General features: G+C 39.7%; 1 protein-coding gene across 2 annotated transcripts; it reads right to left on the bottom strand.

Annotated features, from left to right (window-relative positions):
* Positions 1-4,220: 4,220 nt before the first annotated feature.
* On the bottom strand, positions 4,221-21,800 carry LOC145433132 (uncharacterized). Of its 2 annotated transcripts, XM_080310075.1 has the most exons (19): positions 20,934-21,800; positions 15,586-15,641; positions 15,406-15,522; positions 15,211-15,339; positions 14,060-14,215; positions 13,867-13,955; positions 13,716-13,801; positions 13,555-13,651; positions 10,716-10,887; positions 10,475-10,654; positions 10,210-10,404; positions 9,964-10,122; positions 9,764-9,897; positions 9,494-9,671; positions 6,465-6,700; positions 6,282-6,402; positions 6,103-6,225; positions 4,649-6,036; positions 4,221-4,403 (listed from the first exon to the last, which is right to left on the bottom strand). In XM_080310075.1, exons 1-18 carry the CDS (start codon positions 20,978-20,980, stop codon positions 5,918-5,920), a joined length of 2,394 nt encoding a protein of 797 aa, XP_080166201.1. In that variant the 5' UTR covers positions 20,981-21,800; the 3' UTR covers positions 4,221-4,403; positions 4,649-5,917. The 2 variants fall into 2 exon arrangements, with proteins under 2 accessions (XP_080166201.1, XP_080166200.1); XM_080310074.1 differs by having other exon boundaries at positions 4,649-6,225.
* Between the last annotated feature and the right edge of the window lie 255 nt (positions 21,801-22,055).

The raw sequence follows: 22,055 nt of genomic DNA, 5'->3' as shown, positions 1-22,055 counted from the left end.
TCCGGCTTGGTAACTGGTATTGGTTATAATTAATGAGGGGATTTATCACCCTCTAATGTACTCGGTAGGAATCTGATAAATCCCGTCATCATCATGGTAAGAGAAAATACATATGAAACCATTGTTTTCCGAAATTAAATGCCGCTCATGTTGCATCACCTCTCGCTGTCATATCAACACGCGCTACTTCACGACTGTAATATTCGTATATTACGCGCCATCGCTTTAAGACCGGCGTACCATGTTGATTTTAATAACCCTTTGATTGACTACTGCTGAATTCGTGTACTATTGGGATTTTCATGCGGTGATATACGTTTTGACGTCACCATTACAAGTGTGGCGTATTGATATTATAGTCAATTTAAGTAGGGATAACATATGTCCATTTTAAGAGCATTTGTCCTCTTTTTTCACGAAATGGAAAATGTCCTCCGAGGACTATCAAATGTCCACTTTTTCATTGGTTTGAGAGCTAGGCGACGGTACAACGACAACTAAAAACGTCATAAGAGACGGGAAAACTGGACTACGACGAAATTTAAGAAAATTTCGAAGTAATTTAAGAAAATTACGCAGTAAACAACGATCGCAGATAGGTTGACTACAAAAAGGTCAACACGAACCGATTGTACGTGGAAGAGGGTCTTATCGGGAGTCAAGTTGGAAAAATTACCTTATTCGTCAACCATATAACATTGGTCGCAAAAATTACCCGTTTTCTGGTCCGCTAATGTAACTTTTGTTGTTAAAAGTGTTCTCCTTTTCGGATCTTAAAATATGACAACCCTAATTCAAACGACTCTTAACAATTAACCATGTGGTTCTGAACAAGGGCTCCACGAAATTTATAAATATGCAAAGTGATTGATAACTAGGGCAATTTTTTCGAACTGATAAAACGGAAGATTTTGCACTGAAACTTAATTTTGATATATGTAAATTAGGCAGTTTCGCACATATTGTTATAATTGTAATACTTTTTCTCCATTTCTGGTTGACACTGTTTGTCCTTGCCTGAAAAAACTTTTGGACCGATGAAGAATTCCTGTAGTCACATTACGCATTATGGTAGAAATAGTTAAAATTTGTAGTAATACAACGAAAGATATACTTTTCTATATTTGCGGGTTGAAATTTTTTGTCCTTACTAAGTAGCTTACCAAGAATGGAGAAAGAACGTTCAAAAGCAGCAGTTGTTAGATGCGTATACACTGCTGTTGACACTTCATTCTGACAATGTTGTCTACATCACAATTTTTCATCATGCGCTTCTTGATATAAGAACCAGTGTCCACGCAGTCTTGCTTCAGTTAGGATATTGTGGTACGTTGAGCATAACACTATGTCAACTATTTGTTTCATTTGACCGTTTATGATTGACGATGAGCAGACAATGGGCCGTCAGGCTATAAGCTGTAAATGCCAAATTAAATTTTGACTTTGTAAACAATTTTTTGACCTAACGCTACAATTTTGACAAAATTTCAACTTTTTTTTGCAATATCAAACAAATCGCCCTATTGATTACCTAGTTTATGATTTCTGAACTAATAACGTCTAAAACTTCAGGGATCACATGCGCAGAAGGGCCGCTTGAGATAAAATATCCTATTGTGCATTACAAACTAATTGCAATTGATTGTAAGTTCAGACACGGTGGCTTTCTGAGGAATATGGCTATTTACAAAATATTTTTCACACTATCAACTTCAATCTGAGACCACATCATAATTAGAGCACAGGAGCGCAACGTTTCTTTTAGAAAAGCATCGTTTTGTGGTTTACATTAGCCTACCGCTGATTTTTGAACAAGTTGAATGACGTTTGCAGGATAATTGAGATAAATCAACATTTAAACTTTTTGGGGAGGAGCAGGTAGTCTGGAACCCGAATACTTCTGTCATTGCAATCCCCGCGATACATAATGTGACCCGCAATATATGCAAGTACCGATATTATTGACCGAATTCATTCGTTAGCTTTGACGCACTGATTCATCATGACATTAATGTCAACGATGTTGTTGCGTAGCAAGAATAGTCTTCCGTTCACCGTTACCTATTTTATCTCGAATAAAAAAGTAATTAGTGGCCCGGGCAATGGTTTGCAAAACCAAAAGTAGCCCGCTGGTCAACAATGATGGCCACCCTTGCCTTAAACGATGGGACGTGGTTCCTGTTTCTACTCCAACATTTGAATTATAAATTTTAAATATCCATCTCGATCTAATAGTCTCCGTAGTTAGTAATCCTATTTTCATTCATACATAGGGAACATGTTCGACTGTTCGTGTCATGCAAGTGAATATCAGATTTTTATTTCTTGAATATGTATGCTGCGGCAATCCTTATTTTTGAACCAAAACTTCCATCTGGAACATACATGCATGACGACAGGCTTTTGTTAATCAAATAAAAATACTCGCATCACATGATGCATACGGGTTGGTGATCATAAACGCGCCAGCGACCAGCATACTCATTGTTGACAAAATATCAGCGATGATGCATCCATGACGCAGACGTGTTGCTACATATGTTTTTGCAACGAGACACGATCGACGATGACATTTAATCTTCTTCATTCTTAGCCCATGTGCTGCATAACGTCAACTAGGAATTGCTTCAAGAAACAACATTTTAGTATTGATCTGTATTTCACTGTCGGGTAGTGTCAACGGATTTCGAATGCTCAGAAATATAGACTATAGGCCCGAGTCTCTGATACTATCCGTTGTTTTGTATATCTTTTGGGATCTAAGTGATAAACTGTTGTCATTTCCTCACTTGTAAAAGTAATCGTATTACAGATTTTTGTAACTATCCAAGCTCGTGAATTGACTGCGTTCGATAGATTTCGACCGGACACGCACAATGCATGCACATTACTTTCCGTGATACTTCACAATTATCAAATCATATTTGTTCCATGCAAACTGCCTAACTTGCTGTACAAAAATGATGCTGCACAGAAAGGTTAAATCCGTGGTTCTTAGCCGGTGTAACCTCGCATTTCTGATCTAGAAGAGGTAGAGTATAGAACTGGTATCGGAAAGGGAACACTGATTTCCAATAAATTTTCATTATAATGTTTTTGTTTTGTGTGAAAATCATATTATAATATGTATGTTTTTTTTCACACTCAGTTGGTCAACAGTTCATTTTGTGTACTAGTGATCTATAGTAATACATTAGATCAGGGGTGTCGAACATACGGCACGCCAGGTGATTTCATTCGGCCCGCGAAGCAATTCTGAGCAGATTGAAAAATTCTTACATTATCCAGCACATTTGCAACAAATTTTGAAATTTTTGCAGGAATTACTTCCCTATATTCCATCAAGACAGCAAATGTTCATAGACCACATTATAACCACGAGACGTTGTGGTCTCACTCTACTTACGATTTAATAATATTAAACCGAATTCCACCAACGTCCGCGTTTACAGTTAAATATCTTGTATTCTTCACAGCGCATAGCTAACGGCATATTACGACTTAAGCAAATTGGAGCATAGAAATATGGCAATTTATATCGTCGTTAGCGTCACTGTTTAACCGGTTCTTAACTATTCAACCATACAGTCATCGTAGTTTTGCCAATTCCATTGTTTGCGAATAAAAGTGTTGCGACTTGCTAGAATAAAACCCTATGATCCTTGTATTATTTATATATGCCAGATAATAAAGTATTCAAGTGAAAAGTGAGGGCAGGAGGTAACATTTTGGAATCAGTTTACTTGTCCGGCCCGCGAGCGATTGAAGGCTCGAATCCGACCCGCTACCCAATTTGAGTTTGACACCCCTGCATTAGATGCATAGTTAGATATAGAATGTGGTACATTTCAACTTTTATGGCTCAGCGAAAATGTGAGGCTCCCCTAAGGTAAGGTTGGAAAATGGTGAGAACCAGTCGGTTAAATACTGTTTAACGTAAGTATTCGAGCCTTTTTCACAGGTTTCATTCAGCCTTCTTATACACAATATCCAGACCTGAAATATATGGTGACGGCGTATTTTAGCAAATGTAGTGTAGAACGTTATACGTCTCTTACAGCATATGCGCTAGCTATTTAGCAGTCATCGTGCTATGCAATGGCTCGAATGATAACATGACACTCCGAGATCACGATGACTCTAAAGCTCATATAATCTACTCTGCAGGATTGCCTGTCTGGAAATATCTGCTCAGAAACCACAGTTAATAATCACACGGATTGACAGTGCAATTTAAACGTTTAATGATTACAATCTTATCATCGCTGCTAAATTCAACTGCTAACAAAGTCCGCAAAATTTCCGGCAATTACTTCGGAATGACTCTCCGGTGGGTGACCTGCTGGAACAGAACTCTCGGTACGACTCGATGCAATACGAATAAGCTGGATTGTCCTGACAACCTGTGAAATTGACATATTGATATTAATTCCGGTTGGGATTGATTCTGGATTCGACGCAACAATAGCGCTTGCAGGATTCTTCATTATGGACCGAGTAGCAATACACCGGGCCTGGAGGTTTGGCAAGAATATTCATCATGAAATTACATAGGGTTTCAACATCTTGTGGGGCTGCATATCTTGGAGTTTTATTGTTTTGATAGTCATTATCATTCTCGAGGTTTCTTTGCTATTTCTGAACAGACCTGGTTCCGATCATTTCCCATCGTCATATGTCTGGTGCAGTGGTGTAGATCTGTGCAACCTTGTTTTACAAGCGGGCTAGGTAAATGTCACCCTAAAATGAAGAGACGCACGTAGTATTTTTAGTAGTTGTAAGGCTCATCACTTAATTAGAAATCATAACGATGATGTCCAGAGATGGGGTGGTCGTGATTTATAGACGTAATCCATTTCGAGCATTATAGCGTTTCCGAGTAATCGTAACCGACTGCTTTGCATCTATAATGGTTTGCTTTCTGGTAGACGGTACTAATCATTGTAATTCGAACACTTTCCAACTAGTTTATTGAAATATATTAGTTCGAACCCTAAAATACGATCCAAATGTAGATAGGAGCATAGAACCAAATGAACGTAAGATGCAATGTAAGATTTCTATTATCTATGTGACATCCTAAAATCACCAACAACTGATGTTTCGTCAACGAGCTGAGTCTATTCAAGAAGGCTTAATTGCAAATGATAGGTAAATATAAACGCGAGAAAGGTGAACAAAGAATATGCGTAATCGCCACCAGCGCTATGGCTCGTAGAGAGAGAACGACATCACGCTGCTTGAATTGAATCTTTTTTAAATGTCGAGACTACCACTGATAGTGAAACTGGTGAATGTTTTTGTTCACAAGCTAAAAAGTCCGATCGAAACTTTCTGCGAGATTGCAAGCATGCAACCGCAGAAATGCTGTGCTTTGTCCCTTCCATATTTGTCAATGCAATGGTAATCGATTACATCGATACATTAATCCTGATCGTCCAATGTCTGGTGATGTCGAGACTTGTCAATAGAAGTCGAAATCGAACTATATACGTAGCAATCGTGAATAGCTCAAGGCAAATCGCCCAAATAAATTTTGTCAAAATATTCATGTGCGAAGTCGGCATATACATCGTAGTGGTATTTGCTCCCTCTTAGCCACTTGAGCTACCAGACCATGCTAAATTACGCATCGCACACTCTTCAAAATTGGCGCCCCTTCGCGGGCCGCATAAATTTTCTCGGTGGGTCGCGGGTTGCGCACCCTAGTTTAGCGGTTAGCAGAGTTCTACCTATCCGTACATGGTGTCTCACATGCACGTACGTCCGTACCTCTACCATGCCATGATCGGGACCGACATATGCAAGTCACTTTTATAACCGCGATTGCATGATGTTTTTCATGAACTTCACTGCCCCTAATCCAAAAACTATTTTAATAGACCTGCACAGAACAGGTCAGGAAATGCGTGAAATGCTAACCAGTGCATCGGTTGCAGGTTTTTCTACAGTATCTGGCGGCAAAATCTGGATACTGATTGCAGGTTGCCTCGTTGAATTGATTGCCACAATAATCTTCGTAGAAGTCCACGCATTCTGTGTATCGAGGAATCCGTTTAGATACCAATTCGCAGCATGTGAAATTAATTATACACATCAGACCTTCGCATTCCTGCTCATTGCACGATTCATTTTCCACGTGATTGGAAAATGGGACACATCCCGCTTGACCAACCTCGGCACCTGTGCATGACCTTACACGACGCCTCACACCTTTACCACATGCTGTAATTGAATCACACATGTAGATTTGAAACGGGGTTTAATTCTAAATGAATGACTTTGCGTGCACTCCTGCCATTGCTCCCAGGCCGACCATTGCGAAGTACATGGTGTCGTCGTGCAGTTCTCGTAATTTTTTTCTCGTCCATTATTACAGGTCGCCTGAACTGTCCTCCCGCCCTGGTATATTTAAAATGGTAAAATACAAATTCTGTCTGCAATAGCATCATTATCGCATTAACCTGGCAACTGCGACTTCTCTCCCTGACCCCATCTCCGCATGTCATACTACATGACGACCAGGCCGTCCAACTGCTCCTTTTGGCAGGGCATACTTTCTCGATGCAAAATCGTGTCTGAGATGCATCTCCTACACAGTCAAGTGGATTCTGTGTGTGAAAACATGTTCTGGAGCGCGACTGTTCACCGCTCCCACACGTCTTGGTACATGGTCCCCATGTCGTCCAATCACTGAAAGCTGAAGTATGTTGAATATGGCTGAAGACAAAGACCGGAATCGTTGTTTTCTATTACTAGTAATAACGCCTACACCTACAGTCTACGAGTGCATTCTCTATGATTGCAGGTTTTACTGCTTAGTGCAATCAGCGACAGATTAGGCATTGGCGGCGTAATGACATTTTTGTTGAATGGCTCGCAAATTGAGAACATCATATCGTAACTCTCGCTTTCAAGTATTCGACAAAATATTCAAGTGTCATATATCTTTTTTTAGATATAAGAACGTAAAAGTTCGCCCTAAAACTACTATAAAACCACTGAAATCTCAACAAACTACACAACACATCACTTTTAAAAGCTATCATGCGGTATAGAAAATCAGCTATTACGTCACTCTCTAGTTCATGATGATAAAACAGGACCCGTTGATGATTCTTGACTGAAAATTGTGATTTGGTTTGGTGCGACCGTTCGTAAAATTACTCGATTTCGGATTGACTTGATGATTAAATAAAAATAATTCGAGTTGAGTCGGGTGAAACGTTAAAATCAGAGAAGGAGTTGCGAATCGGAACGGTGACTTGGTAATCCTACAGACGCCCGTAATGTATAATTGGTTACATGCTGGGTGTTGTTTGTTCTCTTTAGTTATGTTATTATCGGTGTCGAGTAAGGTAGTAGTACGCTGCTCCATAGCTGCAACACCAATGAATTCATCGGCGATTGGACATTTCTATTCTAGGGGTTCTTAACCAGGACCCGTAGACCCATTCGGGCATCACACTAGTGGGTGCGAGATGTATTGTGGAATTAGGCCTACAGCGTGCGGAGTATTTTTTTTGGCAAATTTATTCAACGAGAAAATGGTCTTCGCGCTACGCGCGAATTTATGGAAATAGGTTTTTCTGATTTTAATGTAGGTACCATCAAAAATTGTGTTGAAAATGAACAGGGGCTACGAGAAATCTGATTGGAAGCACGAGGGGTACGATCGCTAAGGTTAAGAATTAACTTGTTATTGATATGTTCCAATTATAATCGTAGGCAAAATCTTACGCTGATTTCATTTGACTTTGACAGTGACCATAGCCCACTTATTAAGACTATATCAAAACCCGGATTAGGCTCCACCGCTCAAATGCTCTGATATCAGATCAATCTTCAGTAGATTTTAAAATATTCTACATAAAATTGTGCCACGTCAAAGGTCCACTAACTGCAATTTTAGAGCCCGACAGCCTGATGATGCATCGTCCTGCATGATGTCTATAACTCAATATTTTAACAAATTATGCCCTGCGCAAAACAATTTTATTCAAATATTTGAAAATGTAATTTTTTTCTTGTCAATACAATAGTAAATTACATTCTCGCGATGCTTGTGGAATGCCTGTCTGCAAGCTTCCGTCAAATAAGACCTCCTTGGAAATTATACACTGAATATCCCTATTATTGATGCCGCGGCCCGCGGCGTCATCAAAAACTAGGAAATTGGCCTAGCCCAGGGGTTCTCAGCCCTTTCTTGGCCGTGACCCAATGTCCGGTTTGAAAGTATGCTGTGGCCCACATCTTATCCTAGAGCAATAATCCCGTTTAATGCGTGTTAACCGATGGTGCCGATATACCCATTTCCCTAAAATATGCGCATTTTACTCTTAATATACGGATGATTTTTAAATGTAGATCTCTCGGGACATGAAATCGCAGGAAGCGCGAAGAAAATTTTCAAGTTGAATGAATATCCTCCAACAAACGACCAACGAAATAACCTTGGACCCCCTCAATCTCCCCCAATTTTGGGTTTAGGTGCGGCAGTTACGGCCCATCACAGGCTAAATCTGCACTGTATATTATGATCGTCCTCTTCTCCCTTCGCGTCGCGAAATACAATGTGTGATTGGGGTTTTAGTTCCACAATTGTGGGAATAATATAATCATTCTGGGCCAGCATCGAATAATCCATTAATGAATGGGGTACTACAGAGAAGTGGAGAAGTAGTTTTTTATCATGCATGCTGTACAATGTACATTGTATGTCTTGTACCAAACCAACTAAAGTTGCGATCCAATCCAGTGATACCATTATTTCATGTGACTCTTACATTATGTACAATGATTTCCAGGCCGGACATTTTAAACCGACTTCAAAGATTAATGCGCTCCGCCAAATCCTCAATCCATTACGATTCGTTGCGGTGGTGCAGTATACCTTCTTCAGAAGTTGCTAATAATTTGCAATTATTGGTATTTTTATCTTACAATAATACGACCTGCCGAAGTACAGTAAATCTATACATCAATGGCACTTCATTCGAGTTTATTGCACACCCCTTTCAACGGCATATGACATATGATCCTACCGGAGTGCTTGGTTACTTCAGCATTACCGTCCAGTTATTATATACTCCAAATTATTTTTGATGGGGTTAGCCGTAGGTTTTCATAACCAGTGGAAAAAGACGCCGTTTGCCCATCCCGTTTTCTAGTTGTACATTCTGACTCCATATGTGCCACTGCGTCTTATCAGAGTCGGGTGAAAAGCTTTATGAATATATTTTTAGCGTTTAAGATAACAAATATCGCTGAACTTACAATAATTCAAAAAATTTCTAAATAGCTTTGTGGCCCACCTCAAATGCTCCTGTGGCCCACCCTTTGAGAACCCCTGATTAGCCGAATTGGATTTGTGAGTCTGGCTGCACCATGTACCACCGACTACATGGCTTTATAAATGCAGGTGTTACAATATCACGTCAGTAGTATATAGTAGATTGGCATTGATATGTGTGGAATGTTACGAAAGCCTTACTGGGGCACGCTGCAGTATTGCAAGACTCTTCCTCCACGGGCTTGCCAAGGCAATTCTGGCCTGGTAATGTATTCATGCAACTACGTGACCGCTTCCTTTTTCCACTGTCACAAGTTTGCGAGCACTGGCCCCAGGTGTCCCAATTTCCCCATTTTGCACATGGCATTGTGTTACATTTCTGAATGAGAACATTGCTATGATTGTTCTGCGATCGTTGTCGCATAGCATTACAGGGATCATCCAATTGACTCTCATCGCATATCAACTTACTGTAATCTGAAAAGATCCTGACACTGGGCACTCCTCGAGACCAAGCTCTCCGTGAAAGCATTCTCTTACTCTACTTTGAATGCCTGAGCCACACTCTTTTGAGCAGGGCGTCCAAACACTCCACGAGCTGAGTCCTGAATATCACGTGGTGACAATAGTGATAATGACGCTATTCCTCGCCATTATACATAATACCATACTTGGACATGGCTTTCTGGGGCATTGCTTTTGATCCTTTAACACTCCAACGCAACCAGAGCTATTTTGACCCTTATGGAGGCATCGCCTTGTTCTCTTCTTAATGGCTTTGTATCCGCACGTTGTCGGACACTGGGACCACTCACTCCAATTCGTGAGCTCTGTGAATGCATCCCATGGATTCATTACCACGAAAGAGTATGTATATGATAGGTATGTACTACGTAGTTGACAACCATTAAACTTACGTGGTCCTGTACAAGTGTTGGTCTTCGATAAGTGAATTCCGGTTTCTCTCGCTATCCAATCTTCATAGTACATTACATCAGTGTACACTCGGTATTTCCCCGTTTGTGCGCATCTACCTCCGAACGAAATGACTCCCGCGACAAACCAACCGCAACTGTCGCAGCGTTGGCAAACTAAGGGACCGCCGGAGTCTCCTGCAATTAGTGAACGATTCTTTTTGATGAGTGACTATTTGATGCGCATGTGCAATTGTGCATACCACACCTTTATAACAGGCGTCTTTGTGACCTTCGTCGTATCCCGCACAGACCATGATTGTCTCATTAACTCTTAACCTGTTGTTTTTATAACTCTCTTCACATTTTTCCCGATCAACAATTTGCAGACTCTCATGCTGAAGAAATGTGGATGGCTGCATTGTGGAGGGCAGCACTTCGTCTTGACCTAAAATGATATGGTTATGTGGTACAATTATTTGATCGCATTTGGAACAATGTTGTCATACCGGTAATCCCCCAACCAGCAGCGAAACACGTTGTTCCAGTTTTAACTGTTTCTCCGTTAGGTAAACACACTGGCGATATATAATCATTGAAAGTGACTGGGCTATCTAGTTCTATCAGAGCTATATCGTTGATTTGAAACATACTCTTGTCCCATCCAGGGTATGTGATAAACTAAAAAGAAATGAGCATTTCGCGCACCTTACTATACTGAATGGTTGTTGTATTCATGGTGTTTTGAGACTACTGTGGCCATGGCTACAATGGCCAGGATGTGCCTAGATCAGTGGTTCTTAACTTTTATTTCTCCCAGCGCCCCTTTTGGAAATTTGCATGGTCTGCACTCCCCCACCCCAAATTTCAAGGACTGTACTAAAGACGGCGGGGTAGAGCCGTAGAGGTCCAAGTCCAGTCGATTTTTTCTGGTTTGGAATTGACTATTGGAAATATTTCACGCATCGCGCCCGTTGACCACTCGACTAATTTAATTGTATGCACTATATTTTCGGGATCAAATCAAGGTTCTTATTGCACCTGTTAGGAAAGGGCTCATATTCCAAGCCCAATGCACACAGCCCGATTCGGTGACGTTGTATTTTGTAGTTCTCGAAAACAAAGGTATAATCATTCTAATAGAAAGCTTTATATCAGGCCTGGGCAAAGTGCGGCCCGCGAAGCTATTCTGTGCGGCCCGCGAAAGGTTGCTTGGAATTCAAAAATAAAACTTGCTTTTTGAATGACTAAAACTGACTATATCAAATGAACAGGAAATTCGTTTACTTTGAAGCATGTTCAATAATGTGCCACGATAACGCTTCCCTACGCATGCGTAGTCCAGATTCAATATAAAGGCAAGGTGGCAAAGTATGAGTAGCAATTGAAGACACAAGAAATCGCTTTTTTGATATAGTTTAGTTCAAACCTTCCTAGTTGCCATTGTCAACTAACGCATTATACGGTATATGAGTTTCAATTTGCTACGTGATATGTTCCAAATCACTGATTCGTAAAACAAGTCAATCAGTGCTTGCGAATACTATATCACTCATCATATCTATCAGCACACAAACGATTAACGGTCATGCCCAAAAAAGAAAGCCGAAACTGAAATTCAAACAAGGTTTAAGTTTAGAATTTAGAACACTGGAGTCAGAGGTAAACCCGTCCTTTCAGTTTTTTCCGAGCATGACGCCGAGATTAAGAATTTCACCAAAGTCGGTCTTATGACAAAAACACGAAAAAACACTCAGTCAAGGGAGGGCGAAGTTCAGAAAAACTGCAAGCTTCGTTCAACATAAAGTTCATTTTAGCTGCGCACTGCTCGGAAGGCAGCGACCAAGAAAATAAGCTTTGTACTATTGCATATACATTTCAGTACAATGGTTCTCAAACTGAGAGACGTGAAAGCATCAGAGGGGTGGCGCGAAGCCGAAGTTTATTGAAAAATTTTTTCGCGGTCCGCGCGATATAAACCCAGCTTATAGTTGTTGCTTTGTGTATTATCCGATTATTATGTCACAATTTTCTTATTAACAGCCATAATCTTCCATGCTATCAAACTATCTATTGGGATTACCAGCATTCCGGTTGCACTTTTTAGTGTTTTGTAATATCATGATGAGGGGCTCGAAAATTGTCCACTATCATAAAAGAGGCGTGCCTGAAAAAGTTTGAGAACCACTGTTTTAAATTCATAATAGAAGAACGTGGATAGGGGTTTTAAGAGAGCAAAAATGTATCATGTTTAACAATGTTACGAATCATGACCGCACATAGATATTTTTTAATCAACCGTCACTTTCTCATTACCTAATATCAACAGATTCACTGAGTAGCATTTATTAGGAATGTAATTTAGAAATAGAATTAAAATACGCTGGAGAATATAGCTAAAAAATTTCACTCGGCCCGCCAACGTATTTATTTTTTTCATTTGGCCCGCGGAGGAAAATAATTGCCCACCCCTGCTTTATATCATGTCTACTGTACAAATGGCTGTCACTCTAAAAAGCAGTATAGAACCACGCTTCCGGATTTCGAGACGCAGTGTGCTGCAATAATACCTAGCTCGAAATATTTTGTCGGGAAACCCTTATCTAGTGTGATCGAACTGTGTTAACGAAGATTTTTCTGTCTAAAAGTACGCACATGAAGCGTAATAAACACATTTTAGATGAATAGTAACCACTGCATTCATGCAAACCCTTAATATATCGTCGGTATATTTCACGCAAAGCGAGATGAAAATTTTGGTTAATTGATGAATTTTGTTTGGAATGAATGAATGCATGAAATTTGCAACGAGGTCTCAAGGATATATAGAACTATTATCCCTATGACAACTATAACACCATCTGCACTGTTACGCCACGCTTGTCGGCGCCCCAATAACTTCCCAGCGCTTGTTTTGTTGCTGATGTTTTTTAGCCATGAGGTCACGATTCACGAATCATTAACTGTGACATCACAGTGAAATGGCAATTGCAATATAGGGTGAATATGGCTCGATCCTTTGACGAAAAAGGCTTCCGACCCCTGTCTCAGAGGGACCAAAATATGTGATGATCTGAAAATAAATGGACTGGTCCTTACATGTCCTACACTTTGTTATGGAATATTTCAAGACATCATTCGTGCCTTGCTGCCGTTTGCAATATCCTGTCACAGATTTTACTATATCTGTGACGTAGTAATTTTAGATGCCAATTGAATAACCTGGACGTTGTATCAGAGGATGGCATCGCGCTATCATTTATGAAATACTGTGGAACCGATAGTTTTGCCTGAGACTTCGTGTTGATAATACAATTCAAAACAACACATCAGACGGAATTAACTTACCCTCTTCGGTTTTCTGGTCTGGACTCGTGCCAAATGCAACTCATCCACTTCGAGGACCCCGGCGTGCAATTCCACCACCGTATTCGACGAATGATCACTACAGCATCAACTCAATAAGACAATTATGTGCACAGGTCTCTCGAAATGAAATATGAACCAACCTGAAACAATGGGCTGCCGTTAGAACCCAATTGTTGCTGAGCAATGTTCCTCCGCAAATGACAGCTCTGTTGGTGTACATCAATATCTTTAGAGAAAATTGAGAAAATAGAATGGTGCAATTCATATCACTTTAAGATCAAATTTGCCCACCTGCCACGGCCACTGGCCGGCGTAAGAGTAGTTTCCTCCGACAATTCGTCGCACTGATTTTGCTCGAATTATTCCACAGGGTGCATTAACTGGCGGAATAAGCAGCGATGTGAAATTATGACTCCAAGTCGAAAGACATCGTTCGAAGTTTACGTCGAATTGGTAAATCAATTTTACTGGAAAATAACCTTACCGGGCTCTTTCCTACAGCATTCTGGTCGGCCCATGTATGGCACTGCGGTGGGGTCGTCTATACACTGCACGCTTTCACACGCGAAGCCTCCCGGCGAGTTGACACAAAAGTTCCCTATATTACATGCCGGTATAGGCAGTTTGCATTCGTCGACATCTAAAATAACCATTGCAAGTTTAAAGCATACTAAATGTATTGTGTGTTTTCGGAAATTAACCGCTATAAGTTTTGCATTTGATTTGTAATATTCGGATATATTTATATGCGTACGCATATAGTTAGGGTTGCATTTAAAACAAACGGTGTTTTAAACAAATTCAATAAAAATATTTTTCAAGCTGTAGAATTATGCCATAATTGTGTAAATACTTTCCAAAAACATGTTGTATGAGCCTACGGACGACGATTACCACCCGATAAGCTGTATATGGAATGGTTGGAACCCTCGAAATAGTCCGTTCGACAGCTATAGTGCGTAGATATATAGATGATTGGTACGAAATGAATGTTCTGATGATGATGACCGCTGACCGTAATCATGCTGCAAGACGATGTAGTCCTGGTTAAAGATATTTTTAGGCCACGTCGTCACGAATATCCAATAGTGACGCCATAGTGGATTGGCATTGACAATTAAAAATATATGGTAAATATAAGTCCTTTGATGAAATATCTGTACTATAGCTGTTGAACCGACTAGTTGGGGGGTTCCAACCATCCCATATCGATATACGTCGGCTATATCGGGTGGTCATTGTCCGTAGGCTAATACAACATGTTTTTTGGAAAGTATTTACACAATTACTGCTTGAACATGTTTTAAACAAAGAGTTTTAAACTACCATTTGTTTTAAATGCAACCCTAACGTTGATTAGCGTCCATTGTTGACTCATCTCAATTTAAAGGTACGGGGTTTTTCGATATAAACCGCTGCTTCATGTATGTGCTGTGTTTATATTAAATATACCTTAGCCCCTGTTGTTATCTACGTACTGAATATTATGCTGGCCAATATATACGAAGTATTAATCGGTACCTAAATGTCGACATTCATGTGATATGACGGCATTATTTAAGCCTATACTATAATGCATCTATATATCCATCCAAACATAAAACGGTAATTTTCGATTATATTTGAAGAATTTACCTCGACATTCGCCGGTTCCAACTAATTCGTATCCCAGATAGCATGAGCAATATTTTTTCGTTTCATCCGCGACGGCACATTCGTGATCACAAACTGTATCATTCCGACACAGTCCGATAGGGTCCAAGTCTAGGTAAGAATACAGACGTACCTCATTATAGTTTAGTTTAATGCATCAGGAACAACCAAGAGCACCTTCGGGGCACTGTTTACATGTAATGGGGCAGTTCCTTCTTGCGTACGATTTGTATGGTTCGCGATCACAAAACGACCCAATCGAGTGGCAAATACTTGGGCTTATGTCAGTGCATTCTGGAAAATTAATGGAAATTTCAATAGTACTGTCTACATGTCGATTTTGTACAGCGCACGTACCGCTTCCAGAAACTTCCATGTGGCCCATGAGTAATTGAAGTAAAATTAACATTACCCTAGACCAGTGCTTTTCAACCTGTGTGACGGTTCGCACTTGTGCGAATGAAAAAAATTGCAGTGCGAATGACGAAGGTGGTGCGAATGGGGCGAATGAAAATCGCGGATGGGTGCGAATGAAAATAGTGAACAATAATTGGTACTTTTTCTGACCTGGAATAATTCAAATAAACCTTATAGGAAATTCAAGGGCTATCTGCTAGTATGATAGCTATCTGCTAATATGCATGTAATGTTTGTTGACTTTATTGCAAAAAATTATGTTCATTTCGAGGCCAACCACTTCAGCGTCGGGTCACATGAAGACGTAAAGTTTTGACGTCGAACATAAACATTCGATATGGATATGCCCCGTTGTCGGCACGGAATAGTCCCGTTCTTGCGATCTGAGTAGACAGTAGTACAACTGCGACAGGCAGAAGAATTTAATTCACCCTAATTTGAAATCGCGTACGTCAGACATATTTTGTAGAGCTGTGTTGGATAGAATTGTGGTGTGCGAGTTCTTTATGTCATACACGTTCGTAAAATCGTAGCGTACTACTGTAGTATTACAAATGAATTCCTTTTCATGGGTGAGGCTCTGGTCGCGAGATGCCACAAAAACTCTGATTTTGGTGGTAGTCCAAAAAACTATTATTAGTATTAAACTGTTATGAATTCTCAAGATAGATTGAGCTAAAGAGCAGAACACACAGTATCGTGAATTTATTTGCTCTTCCCACATAGGCCTACCCGCAAGACAGAAAATGGGAAATCGAAAAAAAAGTTGGAGCAACGTATCATCAGGTAGCGAGCCTCAACACAAATAAGTGGGTTTTTCACCCTTTCCACATAGGCCTATACTGTAGTCTCCCAGACCTTTTTGTCAGCTCTCAAAATCGATTTCTTCCAGCAAGCATTTTTCACTCGTGAATAATACGTTGTATTTTGGATGGAGTTCAGAACAGATTTCAAGACCTGACTATATCCAAGCACTAGTAGACGTTCTTGTACAAAACCCAAAAACTTGTTGGGCCGAGAAGGGTTTTACAATCAGACTTATTTCAGTAAATGATGGTTATTTATATTTATTTCGATTGCATTTTTGGCGATGGTGGTGCCTGGTGCCCATACTAATATCAGTATACGTTGCATTAACTCGCGCGCGGCCCGAAGAACAATTTTGAATAGCGTAAATCTGCTTGAAAATAATATTGTTTATGTTGAGTTAAGAAAGACTTTTGAGCCTGCTTCAAGCCTTCAAAATTCCGGATATTTAGGCATATTTTAGAAATTCCTCTCGGTCCCGGACGCAGATTTTTCAGTGAAATTCGGACATGTCCGAGAAATTCCGGATGTATGGCAACTCTAGCTTAAGATACATATTAGCCAATTTCAAGGGCGTAGCCAGAAAAAATATTTGGGGGGGGGCGAAAAATTCGATGACGTAAATGAACCTTAAAGATAAAGAAAAATATGTAAAAAACGATGGACTTGGGCCCTTATTGGATGATTAACACAACATTTTGGGCGATCGTTATATACATATTCCATTCATAGACATGATGTGATAATTAGGGCGATTTTTTTTTTGACCTAAAAAACGGATGATTTTGACCTAAAAAATCTAAATTTTGACTTTTTTTGACCTAAAAAAAATGAAATTTGACCAAATTTTGACCTCACGTATGCAAATTAGGTGTTTTCGCACATAATGTTAAAATTGTACTACTTATCTTCATTTCTGGTTGGAACTGTCTGTCCTTACAAAGTAGATTGGCCTGAAAGAACGTTTTTGGCTAAAAAACTGACACATTTTTACATGAAAAAACTAGTATTTTAACGAAATCTGGCCCTATGAAGAATTGCAGTAGTTACATTACGTATTATGGTGGAATAATTAAAATTTGTTGTAGTACAACGAAAGACACTTTCCTACATTCTCGGGTAAAAAGTGTTTGTTTTGTTTGTTTGTTTTGTGGTATTCATGGTGTTTGTCAACTACTATGGTCATTTACACCAGGCCGATATTCTTCATTATTTTCCGTAACTGCCAACATATAGCACGGTCCACCTGTAGGCTTTTTTGTAAGACACCGCTTACGCGGATGAGGTGGCGAGGCGGAGCCTAGGTAAACACCCAACACTTAGCCATCGGAATTATGAAGTCGACCTCGGTCGGAATCGAACCCACACCCATTGGTGTTGCAGTCGCGGATTATACCACTGCGCTATCTCGGGTAGAAAGTGTCTGTTCTTACCAAGTAGCTTGCCAAGAATGGAGAAAGAACGTTCAACAGCAGCAGTTGTTAGCTCACAACACTGAAGTTGTGTGCACACTGCTTGCTGGTGATGCACCGTGTTGCTTCATTCTGACAATGTTGTCTATATCACTATTTTTCAGCTTGCGCTTCTTGATGTAAGAACCATGCAATGCCCAAGCAGTCTTGCTTCAGTTAGGATATTGCGGTACGTTGACCATAAAACCATGTCACTATTTGTTTCATTTGACCGTTTATGATTCACAATGAGCAGACGATGGGCCGTTTACAACGGTAGGCCTATAAAGTAGGCTACAGGCTGTAAATTATCAAATGATAAGTTCACACACAGCGCAAAATCTACGATACAAACGAAATGTAGAGGTCAAAAAATGTCTGATTTTGTAAACAATTTTGACAAATTTTGACCTAACGCTACAATTTTGACCTAATTTTGACTTTTTTTGACATGTCAAAAAAAATCGCCCTAGTGATAATATGATGATTGTGGAAAACCCCGACGACAACACCTTCGCGTGAAGCGCGAAAATTTTTCTTGGTTAATGAATGAAATTGGTTACTTTTATTGTTATTTGCATATTGCAAATACGTTTTCATTATCAGATTTACTGGCAGTGTTGATGGAAGTGGTGTCATCGAACATTCAGGGGCACTTAATTATACATCTTCAACTATATATGAATGTTGATGAGCCTTTTTTTACTCTTCCGATAGGAGAGTACCGGATAATAGGTAACGGTGAAAACAATACTCATATTAATACGTATCAAAATCCATAACAATTGTGTCATGAAGACTTTTGGTGGATCCCCGACCTAGCCGAGCGAAATATTGTACATTAGATAGGACGATCTACGAAAAATGTGGCTGGCCCCTGGCTACGCCAATGCGCCGAAACTGATAATTTAGTCGTCAAAATCCCAAATTTCGCGGTCAAGCTAAACAAAATTTGGTTATTTGGTTTTGGTAATTTATTTTTCGATAATATTATTAATTTCGAGAATTAACCCGCGGGCCACTCAAAACCTTCTAGCGGGACCCGGGTTGGCCGTCCCTGTTCTAGAGGGTGGACGGACGCCGGACAGGACAGTTGTCATTTATTGCTGTTACTTCATGACTTGCGGAGAAAGCTGTCACCACTCAAGAGATCACGCACACGTAAAGTCGTAGCCAGAAAAAAACAATTTTTTTTAGGGGAGGTCTTCCGTGGAAACATCGCACACACATATATACCCGATAGAAGTTTCCAGTTTCCAACTAAGCTTGTATTAGGTGGTCGTCTCGCGGACGAGCCCAAATCGCTGACATTAAGTGATGAACAATAGGGCTCTTCAAAAATGATTTTTTTCTCAAATCGTACTGGCTACTTGATAAAATTGTTAGGTTACCTAATTTAAGCCTACACACAAAATTTGGTTCAATTCCAACCAGTAACCGCTTTGCTACAGGAGAAGAAAGTTTCTATTTATTATATAAAAATAAATAATAAAAAATTTGAAAATTTTCTGTTCACCCCATGAAAGTGTTAGGCTGTCTATAGAAACGATGCTCACCAAATTTGGTTCAATTCCAACCAGTGGAAGCGGAGTTATTGCCGTCGAAAAATTTGGATTTGAAAATAATAGTATTTACGGTGACCGATTCTTTGTTTATTTATTATAGTTGTGCTCACCGTAAATACTATTTTATTCAAATCCAAATTTTTCGACGGCAATAACTCCGCTTCCACTGGTTGGAATTGAACCAAACTTGGTGAGCATCGTTTCTATAGGCAGCCTAACACTTTCACGGGGTGAACAGAAAATTTTCAAATTTTTTATTATTTATTTTTATATAATAAATAGAAACTTTCTTCTCCTGTAACAAAGCGGTTACTTGCTGGAATTGAACCAAATTTTGTACGTAGGCTTAAATTAGGTAACCTAACAATTTTATCAAGTAGCCAGTACGATTTGAGAAAAAAAGTCATTTTTGAAGAGCCCTAATGAACAATCAGTCTGAATTTCGGCCATAGTTGCGCAGAACGTAAATGTTTTTTTAATAAGTGAAGGATTAATTTGATCAATAATATTGGTTCGTCTATACGAGCAAGTGGTGTCCATTCTTATCACTTCGTTGAAGCACGCGGTTAGTTCGTAACCTCTGGTACAGATTGACGCTATACTTTAAAGATTGAAATCGCTGATACAAATCAGACCAAATAATAGAACTCCTTTGATCAGACTCGTTCAATTTCAAATCAGCACTTTTTAACGTGAGGTGGTGCTATTTTCCTGTGCAAGTCGCATTTATGTTGGAGGGGTCTGATTGCAGGAACAGGATCATTAGCCGCCATGCAGCCATTTAAGCACCCGAAAATGTTTCTCGAAGGCTTTCGGAATACATGGGTAGGTTTTATGGCCGTCAATCATTTTGGAAGCGCACTTGCGGAGTCGGATGTAGCCTACTTTATATATATTCGTTTGTCCCGAACGGAAGTTGCCGGAGCTATCAGTCCCCAACCCCCATACTGAACTGACACTCCTATAGACTCAATCAACCCAACGACCTCGGGCTACTGTAGTGTATCTACTGGTACTGTTGTATTTTCATAATAGAGAATGCAGCTAAATTCAATGGGTATTTGCGGAAGAGTTTTTTTCGTGATACCGATATTAAAATCAAGAAATAAACGGACAATAAATCGCGCGAAGCGCGAAGAAAAATTTGAGGTTACATACATCTACGCCAAAATACTGTAATATCTATTGATTTAAAAAAAAAATCAAAAATTGGGGGGGGGGGGCGACCGCCCCTTTCACCCCTCCCTGGTTACGCCAGTGGCCAATTTGTTGCACATCTGAACAAATAAATGTTATATTTTCATCTTTCTTTTTGTATAACAATATTCGGCTAGTTTGTGCGAATGAAATTTATTTTACAAAAATAGTGCGAATGAAGCTCAAAAAGGTTGAAAAGCACTGCCCTAGACAAAATGAGGGATTTTGATATTTCTCAAGTTTAAAGCCTGATAAAATGTTTGCTAACCTCCCTTTCATCTCCTTGGATGGCGAAACCTGTCTCCAGTGTGACATGGTGCAAATTGCGGCCAAGAGCACTTTTCAGGTAGAAAGCGACGTAAGTACTCGATGATGCGATTTTGTTTTGTAATGTACCACCAAAGTAATTTATACTTTCTGGTTGAATAATCAAGGTGAACGAATGTGTTCCCAATTCCGGTGAAACTCGATTTTGAAGAAGTGTGAATCCCTCTTAACTCGACCCCCAACCCCTTAAGTATTCTTCCGTATCATTACAACCAGCATGGACGTCTCTGAACCCATGGGATCAGTAAACACGTAGAACAACATGTTCTACAATACGTAAATGTTCAAGCCTCTTTAACGGGCAATTGATCTAATGATTCATTTTGTATGTACGACATAGCGAACAGTATAGTCGTAAAACTAAAATGTGAACTTGAATATAGATGCTATGACTACGCGAATTTCATTCAGCTTTAGAACTGATTCAATTTACCACATCGATCGAGATATCTGACGACTGTTGTTCACAAAATATATCAAGTTCAAGTTTATTCATAAAATTTCATCACTTCAAAAATCACAAGACTGCGATACAATGAAAGATAAGAAGGTGCCAAAGCGATTTGGAGTAGTCTTTGAGATCAGACACCCACCTGGGAACGTAAAGTTGCATTTGGTCAAATGGAATGAATGACGTTACCCAAATGCAGCGAGCCGCTCGATCTCGCTGTGTCCACACCAAATAGGACACTATGTTTCAATTTTTGTCACCATTCTATAATCACGCGTTGCAGAAGTAAATGTTATCGATTATATTGGTACTTTAATCGCTCCATGTCTCGCTGATATTCCATCTGATTGGAATCGACTTTTTTGCTGTTTTTTTTACTTTTTTCCGTGTTGGCCTGCGCTCAGGCCATCGCAGGCTGAATGCTTATTGCTCAATACTAGGGTTACCATACGTCCACTTCCAGGAGGATTTGTCCTCTTTTTTGACATTTTTGAAAATGTCCTCGGAGAACGCCTAAATGTCCTACTTTTTGAAAATTTCGGTTAAATGTATGTTAAACTATATTCAGTGCATGCTACGCCTTGTCAAGTATTACAATATTCTGGGGATATT

This window comes from Botryllus schlosseri, chromosome 2 (genome assembly GCF_051294905.1).
Source record: "Botryllus schlosseri isolate E-star chromosome 2, Bs_hap1, whole genome shotgun sequence".
NCBI lineage: Eukaryota > Metazoa > Chordata > Ascidiacea > Stolidobranchia > Styelidae > Botryllus > Botryllus schlosseri.
Note: the sequence above shows the minus strand (reverse complement) of the source record. Positions and strands in the feature narration are given on the sequence as shown.

Bases quoted from the DNA above. Each gene is read 5' to 3' on its own strand.
- LOC145433132 (XM_080310074.1), bottom strand. From the start codon at position 20,980: ATGTCACACTGGAGACAGGTTTCGCCATCCAAGGAGATGAAAGGGAG. The intron at 6,701-9,493 runs GTAAGGCTTTCG...AACATACTTCAG, and splicing joins CAATACTGCAGCGTGCCCCA to CTTTCAGTGATTGGACGACA. The intron at 6,226-6,281 runs GTCATTCATTTA...ATTCAATTACAG, and splicing joins ATGGCAGGAGTGCACGCAAA to CATGTGGTAAAGGTGTGAGG.